General features: G+C 34.4%; 1 protein-coding gene across 9 annotated transcripts in view; it reads right to left on the minus strand.

Moving 5' to 3' along the window:
- NOL4 (nucleolar protein 4) overlaps positions 1 to 16,257 on the minus strand; it is a 289,083-nt gene that overhangs the window by 184,593 nt on the left and 88,233 nt on the right. For all 9 annotated transcript variants that reach the window (XM_024580310.3, XM_024580311.4, XM_053912816.2 and 6 more), the window contains one exon: positions 12,632 to 12,764. In XM_024580310.3, coding sequence (XP_024436078.1) covers positions 12,632 to 12,764 — 133 coding nt within the window. The remainder of the gene's footprint in view (positions 1 to 12,631; positions 12,765 to 16,257) is intronic.

Here is a 16,257-nt window from a genome sequence, read left to right on the forward strand (position 1 = left end):
ACAATATCTCACAAGTTCTTAATAAACTTTATTGGTCTAGTTTTACTCTTTTCACAAGTGTAAGTAATTTCAACTTATCGTACTGAAGTTTTCTTTGAAGTTTGATATGTTCTTTCATTTTGAAAGTTTGCTCACAGTTGGGTAGGGCTGAATATCCCATTACTATATAAATTTACTTAATTTGGATAATTTCCACATTAAGCACCCTTCAATATTAAAGATAGTTTTATTATCAATGTGACTATTACATATAAAGTATATCATTTTCAGACATGTGACTTGAATGATTGATATTTCGATATGGCCTATTCACCTGGATGCTTTACATAGAAAAATAATACTCTTTATAAATAAAGGTTATTTATAAAAAGTATTATATTTATAAAGAGTATTATATAACCTTTATTATATAATAATAAAGGAAATATAACCTTTATAGTTTCACACAGAAAAAAGATGAAATGTTATCCAAAGAAGCTTATAAAATAAGTTAAATCATTATTGTCATGAGTGCATGGTATGTATGATAAGTGTTTCTTTTCCTTCTCCCAAAGCTTGGTCTTGTTATTTAGAACAGAGCACAGTAAAATCAAATGAGAAGATTCACAATAACGCGTGCCGTAGCGGAGGTATTGACAACGCCTCTTGTCCTTTCCATACAAAGGAAGAGTAGGGGAAGTGAAAGAAATTGTCAAATGTCAATTATAAATTTAACAGATAAAAGGAAATAGGATAAAAAGAAATTGTCAAATGTCAATTATAAATTTAACAGATAAAAGGAAATAGGAATTTTAAACATAGGGTGATTATTGTCAAGAGACATTATCGAAATAAACAGAATTTAAATGCGCTACTCCTGTGGTAGAAAGCTTACACGACAAAGCAGAAAACAAAGATGTGTGTGCATGAAAGAGGCAAGAATGGGAACCCATCTATAAGCAGCTATCGCAGAGATTAAAAAGCACAGGGAAATATCAGTCAGAGTATTAACTCCCTGTTTAGAAAATAAGAACCAGTGGGAGGCTGAACTTGCGTGGCATAAAATGAGGTATGCAAGCAAGCGTAAGTTTCAGAATATAATTAGTGCAATGGTTACAGAGCTGGCCTTGTGGAAACTTAGGAACTCCTCTTTAAAGATGCAGGCTCCAGATCCAGAGTGTCTGTGTTCCCATCCTGTTTCTGCCACTTAGCAGTCGGGTGATAAGAAGCTAATGGCTTGGCCTCAGTGTCCTCATCTACACCACACAACAGTAACAGCCCCTACCTCACAGGACTGTTGCGAAAACCTAAGTAGTTAATTTTGGGGACAGCGCCTGGCATACAGGGAGCAACCATGACATTCTTGTCCTCATCATCACCTATCCTCACTTTCTGTTGGAAATATCTTCAAACGATTTTAGTTTATTTGGGGGAGGGGTTATTTTTTTAAATTTATTATACTCTTTCCATTACCATTTATCCTCCTTATACCTCCCTCCCCCCAGCGATCACCACACTGTTGGCCCTGTCCATGAGTCCTTTTTCCTTTTTGCTCGATCCCTCCAACCTACAATTTGATTATAGATGGTCGAACCTAGGTGAGAATCTAGATGTTTTTTGCCAATTCTAATACATCAGAATTATGCACATGACATTGTAAACAAGCCACTGATGGCTGACGGTGCTGCCACACTTTAGGAGAGGAAGCGCGTCCTCATGGAGACCAATTTAGAACACTGGCATCGGTGTTCACTGTACTAGTCCCAAGTACCTGTAATGCTAATGTGGTCTTTCTTGATTACTTTATCATAGATTTGAATAAAGAGAGAGGTAAGCAGTGATAAGTAGTATTTTTAAATTCTGTATGATGGTAGGATCTACTCTCCAAGATACTGTTATAACAATAATATGTTAGTGAATAAATCTCCATACTGAGCTGAGCTGATTAATGCTATCTGACTGCCCAGAAAAACTCAAGATTTCTGAAATGTATATAGATTAAAAGTCTCCAAAGCTTTTAATGTTGCTGTTATTGAAGGGAAATCCTAAGAAAGGATCTAAGGATCTCAGGATCTCAGGATCTCAGGATAAATTTTATGAAAAGCATTTGAATGAAAAACAATATTTATTTTTGAAAATACTCCCTGCACACACACAAACATACATACACATTCAGGAAGCAACAAGGGATAAAGATTCTTATAAATTATGTTCATAAAGAAGAAGGGGGGAAAGGAAGTATTAATTTTATATTTTAGTGATACCCATAAGCCTTTGTGTTGACCATGGTTTCTTACCAAAGGCATGGAAGATTTGCCACAAAGACAAGGCAGAGAAAGACTCTGGATGATTCTTGCAGTGAAGACTGGAGGAAGAGTAGGAAGTCTGCTTTGTCCATAATCATCCCAGTTTTCTAAGTACTTCTCATATATGGATCTTAAAGCAAAATGGCTCTTTAAAGAGGGAAGAGCTGGCTGGGAGAAGGATGGGGGTGTCTCCATTATTCTTTAACCCCTTCCTCTAGTCTGAGAAAACAGTTAAACCAATTTAGAGATACATAGGAAATTACAGAGTCCCATTTACTTTTTAAAGGAAGGTGTTTTGTTAGAACAAAGACAACAGAAAATGTTATAGATGAGAAAGAGCATCCCAAAACAGTGAACACTCAGAGTTCTGGAGCTAGAATGAAACTTAGAGCCTTAGCTCAGCTTCTGATTGACAGGTGTAGAAGCTGTTGCTCAAAGATGTTAATATTTCCGGAATGAGGCTGCAAAACCAGTTAAGTTACTGGTGGAACTGGGAAATGAAACCAGGTCTCAGGATTTAAAATGAAGTTTCTTTATGCTGCCTTCTTAATGAATTCACTTTAGTTAGAATCTCCAAGCTACTTTATTGTTCCATTGCTCCTGAGTGGCTTTGGGAGGTAGACAAGGGAGATAACCTAGGCATCAGGAACTCCAAAGCAAAATGTGAAAAGGACAGAATATTCATTCATGGGTAAGGAAGTCAACTACCTACCTAATATTTAGTAAGAAAGACTGAGTGCATTTTCACTACAAAAGCAAGCAGGTGGGGAAGCACGTTCAAAACCCCATTTCAATTCAACAGCTGTATTCTACTATACGGCAAACACTGCGCTTGGCTTCAAAGGCAGTGTACTAGAATGTCTAAGGTACGCCAGGTCCTGCCCCCGAGGTGCTCCCCGTCAAGTGAGGACGTGAGACTGGTAACAAAATAATTAAATTCTAAATTTACAATAAAATATCCTTTCATCCTCTTTCTTCAATACCCTCTGACTGTTCTCTTTTATCAACCTACCATCTAATGGTTGATAAAAGAAAACTTAGTAAATTAAGAATTTTATGGTCCATTTAGACCCATTTTGTAGTTGCTTTATCTCTCTGTACAACTGTCATGAAGCATCAGCTTCAAAGTGCTATTTAATACTAAATATTTTTTTTTGCCTCAAGGCTAAGCTGTTTTTTAAAAACGTGCTAGCTCACTGACCCACGCTCCAACCACAAGGCTGTGAAGAAACACAGCAAGCTGTCGAATTTACAGTGAGAGTTTACAAAGGCGAGCCAGGGGACAGTGAACACAAGCCAAAAAATTAGTTGCTGAAGACTTTCCAATTGGGAAAATAAAGTGGTTCTGGTTCTACAATACAGCTGGATGCAGGAATTTATAGGTTCAAAATTTATTTGAATAAATGCTCAAAAGACATACACTTTCTAACATCTCCCCAGAGTCATATGGATTTTTAATCTTATTTATGACCAAACAAACAAAATTCAATATTGAGGACTAAAGGATCTAGTGTCAAGTACTTGGCTCTAATAGAATTTTGGTCTCTCCTGGAGGTGCTGAAACACTGAACATTTAATCCCTGTAATCATTCATGGACCAATGAACATTTTCATGAAGATAAAGACAAACCACAGGGCAATATTTCAAAACAAAGAGCTAGCCCAGAAGTAAACTTCCAAATCAACCTGACACCCTTTGTTGATCAGAACAGACTCCACGAGGCAAGTCTGGAACCCAGACAATTTCTCCTAACGTTCCAGAGGCCTAGGGCCTAGCTCGGACTGGACCAGTCTCTGGGGAATACGAGCTTCAGCCTGAAGCCAGGAAGTTAAATTTCTCAACAAGCACTCACGTGAAAAATTACTTATGTAATATGAGTCAAGTAACAAAAGGCAGACTTTTCACTTAAGGGAAAAAGTAAACTTTCAAATATTATGACCCTAAATGCTAGAAAAAATATTCACCTACAAAAGCATTTTAAATAAATGTAAAACTTAAGCATCTTTGTTCAATATTTATGATTTACATGTAAGCTACATTGCTATTTATTCTTCTGCTTTTGGAAACAGAACTACTGCTTTAAAACCCTTTCAAATGATTAAGTACACACATACAATGTACATAACATTCTAGCAATTGAAATTTCCTCTAATTCATAATAACTTTCCTTCTAATTCTTTTATTTACATTACTTATACTTTATATTTCTGAAAATTGTGATATATAATTATTTATAGAGCAAATTCCATGAACAGAAAACTTTCTAAAGCTTCATCAATCTATCTCAACCCAGAATAATTAACTCAATCCATTTATTATGTAAATTATCTTTCAATCTGGCATTAGAACAATTTGAATTAAGAAAAACAATAAAAAATTTAAAAAAAAAGAAAAAGCAATAGTGTGGTATCATTTCCAGGTATTTTAAATCCAGAAGTGCATGTAACTTAAAAATTAAGAACAATAACACTGTTAAGAACAGATCCAATTCTGGAACTGAAATGCTTTCTATTTATACAAAAACAAAATATAACCCCGTTATTTTAATAATTTTGCTTTATGCAAAATTTTCTAAGTAATTAGAAACCATTAAAGGAAAACAAAGTTGTAGAACAAAGAAAATACCTTAGATAAGAAAAGACCACCTTGGTAGGGAATTGGGTATTCAGCCTAAAAAAACTTTAATAGTGTTTCTAATTAAAACTCACCATCATAAAATATTAACCACTAACTTTAATTTCCTATTAAGTATACTGGTTTACATCATTTTTTATTAAAAACATGTTTTATTAGATTTTCAAACTAAATTAAATGGTGAATAGTAGTTGCTTTTATTGCTGGTTTATATGCTTTAATAATTACTTGGAAGTATCCTATTCAGCTAAATTAGATGTAATTTTAGTCACAAACATACTTTTACTAAAATTGTATTCACATACACAGAGCAGTAAAGGAGTATTATGCGTTTGTGTGCGGTGTGCTCCTAACTTAAATCCTGAGCGTGCAATCATCAGGTAGGTAATACTGTAAACTGCAGGAGAGACTAATCAAAGGATGCTTTCCAAAGCATTAAAGAGCTGCAGGACATAGCAGTTGTCGCAACTAAGAAAACAGTATTAACTAAAACACATACAAACATGAGTATTAATCTTCACTCAGGTAACGCAGAAGGTAACACTGGCCGAAAATAGCATCTGAGCATGAACTACACCTACATAACTCAATCCCCTTTACACAGCTGCCATCTTGACACCCCAAAACTGCCAAGGAGAATGTCTTCCACAGTACGGTCTGGAACATGCACTCCCTGCTTTTCCACGCGATCGTCTCAATCATCCCACCAGAGATGGGTCCCACAAATACTGCATTTTGCTGTGTATAATGTGCTCCTATGTGTAACATGCACCCACATTTTTGGCCCAAACTTTCAAGAAGAAAATCTTTCATTTTAATTTTTCGATTCAATTTTTTATTTATTTATATTTAGAAACAAAACTGATGACTGTATTCCAAGGTATTATTTTGCATATGGATATCATTATTGCTTTCTAGAGTTAAACTTTTAATGCACAAGCATAAAAAAATTTTAAACATTTATATGGATGCAGAATTAGCACTACTCACGTATAATGCGCACCCTTATTTTTCCCTCAAATTTGTGCAAAAAAGTATGCATTCTACATGGCAAAATATGGTATGTATTTTTTTAAGTTCCCAAGGTAGAAGTCTATACTCAGAAAAAATCTGAATAAGGAAAGAAGAAAAAAAATGAAACTCCCACTACCATACCTCTTTCCCCACTCGATTATCTCACAACTTATCACTTATTTTTTTAATTTACTTCCTTCCGTGTTTCCACTCAAATCAAGACTATAGTCATTTTACAAGTATGTACAAGTCAAGATATACAGGACATACATGTGCATGTGGCATTGTTCTCAAACAGAAATATATCCCAATTTCAAAAGCATTTTGCTTTCACACTCTTCCTGTTGCATTTTAAGTTATTGTAGAGCTCATCAATTTCATATTGTTCAACCTAGTACATTATATTCATGTCTGTAACCTCATTGTGTGATTCTTTGAAGGGTTCACGAGATAACTGTTGAATGAATAATGAAATACTGGGTCTCTCACCACTTACCTTTGCCTAAGTATACTCAAGCCTCTATGTAAGACACGTTTTAGCATTATTTCTCTGAATGGGACGTCTGCCTCCATTTTGGCTACCTAAACTCTGACCAAGCTTCTTTTTTGGGTGAATGCTGTGTCACATAAGTCTTAGTGGGAGGCAAAGATCCCGACTAATAAGCAAAGGTGCTCAAAGAATCTTGGAAAAATATTTAACACTGAAATTTTTTTCCAATGAATTTCTTTGGAAGCCAGTACACTGTGGATTATAATACAGGAAAAGTTTTCTAGAGTAACATGTTCTTATACAAAATATCTAAACATCCCTGAAAGAGGGAATCTAACTCCACATTCAAGAGGGTGACATTTATTCTAGTCATTTGATACAGAGTCTAACAGCTTTGAAGGACTAAGTGGACAGCAGAGGGATTCAATTTTTTTCCCCTAGGAGATTCAAAACAAGATATTTTTCTAAGTTTCAGTTACTGTGTTCTGACCTTTTGACCCTGACAGCCACAACATTTACAAATATAATTATGAGTTCACTCAATGGAGAGCAATTAAATCATTTGAATGCAGAATATTTACCTATTACTTAATTAACCTATATTTATAGCATAAATTATCACTTAATTTTCCCTAAACTGATATTTATGGTAAAATATTAACCTATTCTCAGCAGGGAAGTCTAAAGTTCTTTAAAGTTTAGTATAATTAAGCATGATTTGGTAAGATCCATCCATCCATTCATTCACATACACTGTAATTTAAAATTTGTATGCAGGTTAGCCACTAAATTCCAATTCAGTTTTGTTCCCTTTCATCAAAAATGGCCTAATTGAAGTGCATCACCGTAGTTCTATTCTAGAATAGTTCTACACAAGTAGTATGCAGAAAGGGGGGAGGTTTTCAGATTCTGACAAATAAACTATGTATTTCTAAATGCTAATGGAATTATCAAATACATTTTTGAATGAAAAAGTAGCCTTGAATATATTTTTTGTAGTCTCTCATGGATCAAAGGTGAAATAAATGTTGATGAACTCTTAAAGAAACTTTTTAACTCACAGTCCTTCTCCCTGTTTCCTTGTTTCTAGATATTACCACATCCCTTTGCCTGGCACATAGGACATTGTTAAGGTTTAAATGTATAAACAAGCCATTATTTGATAAATAAATGAAGTATTAAATACTGCAAATAAAAACTATATTGAAAAACTTGTGTATCATTCCACTGAGTCAAAAGACAATAAAGGGGCATGGAAGACACTCTTCTTCGGCAATTTTGAGATGCCATGACCAAAATCATAGAAAGTGGTGGCTAAAGGAAAATGTATAGTTTCTGCCTATTGCAGCCCTTTAGTTTTAAAGTTTACTGAGCTCATGTGCAGAAAGTTGAGCGTATGCCTCAACTTCACTTGGTAATTTTGTGACTTAAAATATAAAATCCTTTGCTGTTATTTTATAATCATTTTGAGTTTAGTAAAGCACATATATTCCCTTACAAAAGTATTAATACTTTACAATAAGGTATTAACTCAGAAAAACAGTTAAAATAAGTCTTAAAAAAGTATTTCCCTATCAAGTGAAGTTGAATGTTTGAGTCCATTTCTAAATCTGACACTTCTCTTTTGCCAGATATTGTTTAATAAATAACCTCAGATGGAAAAAAAATACAGATCAGTTGTTTTTAAGAATGTTCAAATTCACAATAAAGAAAATAATTGATTAAGCATAAGAATACTTTTTTGAGCTAATCTATACTCCCACAAATTTCTAGGAGCTGGGATTTAAAGCCAAAAGCCTAAGTGACCACATTTCTACTTACATTATTACATTTAAATGGGCGGCAGAACAAGAACACTTACAAAGTGATGGACATTTGAATACAGAGCTTGTTTCAGCTTTGTGGTCCAGGAAGGCTTTTTGGAATTCTGTAAAATGAACTGCGGCCGCCACATAGCAGAGCCCTTTCTCGATGCGGGCCTTCTATTCCAAAACAGTTTGAAGGGCTCCTGCCTTTATGAGTAAATCAAGTGACTGTACAACTTGGAAATGATTTTAACCTCAACGCATTACTTTAAGTCTGCAAAAAGAAACGTTTCAAATAGCTTAGTATCTTGTACTCAATTTACTCAATTTTTTAAAATGAGGGTAAAATACTTCCTTTGTACTTTCTGTGCATTTTTTTTAAGTTTATGTTTTTATTGAGTTAGAGGAGCATTAAAAACTTAAAATAAATTAAATACTGCACATCGGTCTTGAAGCATGCTTCACTAAATTTGTTCTTGTTTGTGTCTTGTTGTTCTTTACTTGATTATCTAGCCTGATGGCGATACATTTCCTCCTTTAATCCAATATACAGACAATACATACAGGGTAGGTCAATATAGGTTTACAGTTGTTTGTGTGGAAAGTAAAACAATAATTAATCATACAGAACACAAAAATAAACTCTGTGTTCCATGTACTCACAATTGTAAACCTACTTTTGCTCACCCATGTCATCATGAAGTTTATATTATGAAGCTTATATCTCTAAAATGATGTACGTTTTATATTTTTTCTCTCAATATTGAATATATTGTAAATCTTTATAACCATAGGGAGGTGAAAATTCAAAATAAATGCTTTTTACTCTCCATTTTATATGGTGCCCAATAAAAGCATTATTCTGTCTACTGGTGTTAAAATTATTGGGAAGGATTCCTAAAAATCACAATATGCTATTTCAAGTTTTTTAAACTAACACATTAATTACTTAGTGTTAAAAATAGAACATTCTAATTTAACTTTTAAAATTTTATATTGTTCAGTCCTAATTTAGACCTAGTACCCAGAATCCCCACAGATTTGAGAAAAAGGCACAAATTAAAATTTTATTACTATGAATTCTTATTTTTAGATAAGCAGGAATTTTCCCATATTCGTTCGATGAACTCTACCACGTGTGAATGGTATCATGCATACTTTTACTCCCTTAGATAGTATGTTACATGAAGGTAGGGACCACGCCTCTTATTGCTCGCCATTATATATATACATACAGGAAGCTATAAAACTAAGATATTAGATGAGGAAAGAAAGATACAGAAAAAGTATACATTACATGAACCTATTTTTATAAAATAATGATGACAAAATCTTCTGAGTATGGACATGTCTGTGTGCATGTGTGCTTAAGTACAGAAAACTAGGAAACGACACAGTAGTTTGTCACTATGAGTGACACCTAGGAGAGTGCTGCTGTCAGGGCCTAGGAGAAAAAAAGAAAGCACAAAGTATATGTAAAACTGATATCACAAATCATAATTATGGTAAAAAGATGTATTTTAATCATTTAAATAATGGATCGTTTCAGAATGATCTCAACTGGAGCAACTGTAAGAAAATCAAAAGCCTAACAAAATACATTAATTAATATGATATTTTCATTCTAGAAGAAAAAACAGCTAATAGATAAAAATAATAGTTTCATACAGTGGTAAGTCCTCTGAAAAATGTTATCATTTCGATGATGGGGGCAACAGTCCTGCGCTCAGGGAGATATCAAGGCTTAAAGCAGTTTATATGGGATTCATCAGGACACAGATAGAACTGAAAGCCACATGATTCAATGTGATTATCTAGAGAGCGGGTCTAGAGGAGTACAGAGAGTGAAGAGCTCCACTCCAGAGCACTCCAGCATCTACAGAATAGGGTAGACATGGATGGGAAAGGGATGCACAGAGATGACGCAGGAAGAGGCCCACCGGGAAACAAAGGGGGTGCTTTCCTTTAGAGTTAGGATTGAAGGAGACCGGGGCTAAAACCTGACCAATGAATCGGGCAACTTGAAGATTGCTGCTGATATTCATAAAAACAAGTAAAGTACAGAGATGAGGATGGACTTCTGAGATGAGCCAAGAAAAGGAGCGGTGAGGAAGTGTTGACAACGAGACAACTCTCACTGTGCTGCACTGTGAGGTGTGTGAGAGGTGGTGCAGAGAAATGCCACAAAAGGAGGGGCACGATGGAATCAACAGGGGTCTTCTAAAGAGGATATTTATGCCATGTTTGTATGCTGGTCCTGGGGAGAATCCATGATGGAGAAAGGAGGTAATTTCAACAGAAAACTGAATGAGAGTGTGAGGAAAAGGCCTTTAACCTATAAGTAAAGGCTCAGGCTTAGGTTGGAGAAGGGACAATTATAGGTGTTTATCCGTAAGGCGCATATCGATGTATGATGAGGAAGGGCTTTCTCCTAAGAACAGGTAATACTTGAAGGTATTCTACTACATTTTATTGAAATCAATGTAGATTTATCATTATCATTTATCATCAGCTGTCCCTTAGCCAATAGCCCACAACTGGCAATTTCAATCAGGAAAACCATGTATTTACATCATGAGAGACATTTTCTTGTTCTTTAAATTCTCCAAAATTAGAGACTAAACAAGATGATGATATAAGCACATATTCGTGACAGCACAGATGGACCTGGAGAGTATTCTGCTAAGTGAAACAAGCCAGTCAGAGAAAGACAAGAAACATATGATTGAACAAAATAAACTAACAAAGTGGAAACAGATTCATAGATAGACTAAAACCTGACAGATGCCAGAGGGAAGGGGATTGGGGACTGGGTGAGAACAGTGAAGGGATTAAGCAAAAGAAAAAGAAAAAAGAAAGACTCCAGGACAGAGACAACAGTATGGTGATTGCCAGAGGAAAGCGGGGTTGGGGGAGGGAGCAGAAGGTAAAGGGGGGATAAATGGTGATGGAAGGAGACTTCACTTGGTGTGGTGAACACCATGCAATATTCAGATGATGTATTATAGAATGTATACCTGAAACCTATATAATTTTATTAACCAATATCACTCCAATACATTTAATAAAATTATATGAACAAATATTAATAGAGTGAGAAATACATATATATTTTTCAAGTTATTCTATGATCCCAGTACAATACGATTTCCATTAAAAATCCAGCTCTGAACAAGTCTACATATAGATGAAAAATGATCATTCAGATCTAAACCAGAAGAACTTCATTCTTAGAAATTTCTCAAATAGATGTGTTCTTCCTACTACAATAGCTATTCCACTATATGGTGAGTAAGATGTGATTTTTAAATAACTGATCAATGTACTCCTAACACATGCCAACAAACACCGACATCTTCTAAACTCATCTGTAGTACAAAGAAGAAACCCTTCCAGCCTTTTGTTGGATGTTTTGTATGCTCAAAACTATGGATTTCTTAACCTTGAGAGCACAAGCAGAACACTCACAGCAGCTAGAAATGCAGCAATATTTTGCAATGAGTTTTTAATAGCAAATGTCAAAGAAAGCAGGGAAAGATTTTTATTCCCCTATCTACAGATATAGGCACAAAATGATACAGTCATAGAAAATTCATGTAAACTTATTATAGGAATAATAAACTAATGTTGAATTAAATTGGCCAGTTTATGACTTCTATTTAGAACCCTTAATTTTCATCCACAATTACCCAAGTCACACATTTACTTGCTGCATCACTTTATACTTACAAAGACAAAAATCTGCAAAGATAGTTTTTAAAGACCTCTGAAAATATTAGACATAAAGTGTCTTAACTACCAAGTCTACTTTCTCTACAGACCCAGCTATCTTTCTATCAAGAACAATGGGATGATTCAGAAATCTTTAATGAACCAAGGAAAATAAGAGATCATAATCTTTCTCCCTTTTACAGCTGAATAAAGTATCTCAAGTTCCCAGCAAAAATCTTCTTACTGAGCAAAATAACTGATAAAATTGTCGCTTTATATCAATTGTTTTTAGATACTATCTAGTCTTTTAGTAAAATTAAAATGTCCAAATTACACGTTTGATCATAAACTCTTAATTCAGTCAGAATGATGGCTTGAGAAACCAAAGCTAGAAATCCAAAGTACGTGATAGAACACATTTTAAATTTAGGGAACAAAACATGGGCAAGCTTAAATTTTTACAACCTACATCCGTTTATAAATCAGTCTATCACCCCCCACCCCAGTTTTGAACAAACTACTTGAATCCAAAAATAATGAAGTGGATAATGTAACCCGAGTGCACAGAAAAAGTCCCCAAGAAACAGACAAAGAATTGAGACAAGAATAAGAGGTGGCTGTTCTAATAAATTCTGACTCCGGGCTGTTTGTTTTGTTTCGTGAGTGTGTTTGTTCAGTCTCAGTGGCTTACCATCGTGCTGGCCCTGAAGAGCCTGGGGACTCTGCATTCTTTCCTCAAGATTGGAGCTGAGATCAGAGTTCACAGCTGACATCCGCGTAGAGTCGCTCATATCAAATTCGTCACTTTCTATCGAACTTTCATCCTGAAAATGGTTTAAAACATCATCAAGCATCATAAAACATAATACATTTAAATAGTGACCATTTTATCATTAGGGTCAATTAGAGTTTAGCCAGTACGTAAGCTTTTACAGAACTCAGTAACATATGTTACACAATGATATTCAAACTAACAAGTAACAGAATAGTTTCTCCCACTTAGGAATTTCAAGACTTATGGAGACTCAAGCCATGTATCTTTGTAGAGGCAGATTTAAAGGGTAAAATAACATGTTTGGGGAGGATATAGTTGGGGATTTATCCTGAATTACAAAAGAATGGATTTTTTTCTTCTTTATTGAAACTATCAGGGTGACATTGGGTAATAAAATTACATAGGGGTCAGGTGGACATTTCTACAATATAACATCATTTTAATGAGTAATTTTAATGAAACTAAGTGCATGCATTCATTCTGTAAATTCTATTCTAATTATTGACTGAATAAATTATCTTTCAATTAAAGGTAGCAAAGTACATAAAATATAATATTGTGGGTTTTTTATTATCAACATAGCGATAATGTTAATCACTCTAGGAAGAAATTAATGAATATGTCTCTAGGTGAAGAATCATAAAATTTGACTGATATGATATTCAGTATTGTTGAGTTTACCACCCCACATCAAGCCTCCTTCCATCACCATTATTTAATTAGCAAAAAAAAACTTTCTGTAAACACAAACCTTAGATTGCAATAGTAATAATAATAATAACCTTAACCAAGAACTATTCACTGGCAAACAGGGTGGATTCTAGTAACAAACTCACATGGCCAGATTCAGAGTCCCCAATGCTGGAGAGCAAGAAGCCCCAGCATGTCTTTCTTTCCTTATATGTGAATATAAATGTACTGCAAACACAAAAAGGAATTCTAGGTAAAGTGTGAAAGACACATTTACCAAAAGCCAGTTCACCTAATAGTTAAATTAGCCAAAGGCCTGTTTGCCAAACGGCCAATTCATCAAAACCTGTCAAATAGTAAACCAAATCTAAAATATATTGCAATAGTCATTTCGCTGAAGCCAACTCCTTTTGGAGACCTGACTTTTGGACAAATGGTTTGCTTATGTAGCCAGCAAGGCCTGAGAAACCTGTGTAAAATACTGTAAATATTCAATTGAAATCACTAGGTTTGATTTTCATTTGTAAATGTTGGATGTGAAACTTTTAACATTAACATAATAAATAGTAACAATGCTGCTCTTTATGTTTCAGACACTGTTCTTTGTATTTTTGCACTCACTTCATCACAACCTGTAAGTTAGGTTCCAGAATCCTTCCAGTTGCACAGATTGAGAAACTGAGGAATAGAACAGTTAAAATAATGTATCCCACTATTGTATACCAGAACTGGAATTCATACAAACTCACCTAGGCTTTTGAAAATACCTTCTTGGAATAGAAAGAGTTACTTTGGCTTTATAAATTATATCTTGGTATCAGCAAAGAAGCTGCTACAGTTAGGGGATAAGAAGGCTCTATTAGACTGACAAATTGGTATTCTGGCCCATAGGTCAGGTCAAGGTGGTGTTGGTGTCCGTCCCTTAGCAAAGGTCTGATCTTGTCTGGGTATACTGAGTGGTATTAGCTCTTTATTAATTCAGCAAGGCCATGCCACCCAGTGAGGCCTCATAGATGTCTCCTGGTGGCATATCCTCTCTCTCCGTACATTATGTTTTCTCCTATCTAAATTCTAAGAAAATCTAGAGCATCTGAAATAAATGTGTATGTTAAAAGGAGACAAAAATAACAATTCAGTGTGCACATCAATGTCATCAAGTGTACCATGTATGTGCACACATAGCTGGATGGCACAGATATCCCTTTCGTGAGTATATACACGGACAGTGCCCAAGATGTCAGTGTCTTAGATTTCATCTCTAAAGCCAGACTGTCTGGTTCAGATCCAAGCTCTGCCACTTATTGGATGTGTTACTTTGAGCAAGTTTCCTAACCACTCGTGCCTTGTGTCCTCATCTATAAAAGAGAAATGATAGTAGTGTCAATCGCATAGGGCTACAAAAGGATTGAGGGAACATGTAATTTGAAGTAGTTAGAACAATGTCAGATACACATTAAAATAAGCACAAAACTGCTTGATATTGTTACGTAGAATATATAAAAATTCTACAGTACATAGTAAGATTCATATTTATTGTATTATATGAACACATACAAAAGTAAACTTAAATATAATGGTAAAGATGAGCAACATGCATTTACAAAGTAGGTTTCTATTCTACATAAACATTGTCTTTATAATAAGCTTTTACTATGTATATTAGAAATGGCTAACTATATGTAATGTAATAAAATATTGTTTCCATGGTGTGTGTGCATACAGACACCATCTGGCATGCATGCATATGTTTGTAAAATGTACGTGTATGTGAGAATGTGTGTGTGTGTGTGTGTGTGTTTAAAGAGCCAGGTCACAGTCTTTGTTCCATGGAATGATTATATGCACTGCTATAGCATGTCATGAATAATCAATATACTTTCTATTACCACTAAGTGACACTCTTGTCAGCATACTTTTTAGACACCTAAAAAGACAATAGGTTAAAATAATTATGTAACCAAATGTACCTGTTCTTTATTTTTATTTTTTTAAACTAAGAACTTTAAGGTACATGCCATAAGTGGGGCTTAATGATTATGATTATTTAAATACTTTCCACCATGATTTCCCATGAAATATGATTTGCTTTTCGCAATTGTACTACTTATTAAGATATGAATTATCCACTTGCTTATTTTTACAGAGGACTTTATTGCATTAAGTGCATGCATTCATTCTGTAAGTTCTATTCTAATTATTAACGGAATAAATTATTATCATTCAATAAAAGGTGGCAATGTATGAAATATAATATGTATTTTTATTATCAACATAGAGATAATGCTAATCACTTTAGGAAGAAATTACTGAGTATTTTTAAAGGTAAAGAATCATAAAATTTGATTGATATGATATTAAGTATTTTATTTTATTCATGATCATCTTTAGGCCATTCATCTAAATCCTTCTTTCTGTCTTGTTTTGTACGATGACCTGTGGAGGAAAAGTCTCTCCACATCTTACAGTGTGAGCTTATTCCTTATGTGACTAAAATCTCATAATAATAAAAGCCATGGTTAACCATCATAATTCTGCTGCCTTGAAACTTAATTTTTAAAAATTAGAATATATATTCTACTATAATAAATAATTTTCTTCCCAGTCTTTCCCCTTTTAAAAAAATGGCACTTATTTTTTATTTTGAAAAAAACTTTATTTTTGAGCTTTTATTTGTTTTGAGAAGTTGCTTAAAATTCAGATCTCTAATTTGCTCCATATTTCACTTTAGTTTCGGAGTTCCAGATCTTACCTTTAGAGAGTCTCAACCAAACACCTCCTGATTGCCATTGTTACTGTCTCACTGGTTCCAGATCTCCTTTTCTATTTTCTGAATGACCTCATAATATTATCCT

Source organism: Desmodus rotundus, chromosome 10 (genome assembly GCF_022682495.2).
Source record: "Desmodus rotundus isolate HL8 chromosome 10, HLdesRot8A.1, whole genome shotgun sequence".
Taxonomy (NCBI): domain Eukaryota; kingdom Metazoa; phylum Chordata; class Mammalia; order Chiroptera; family Phyllostomidae; genus Desmodus; species Desmodus rotundus.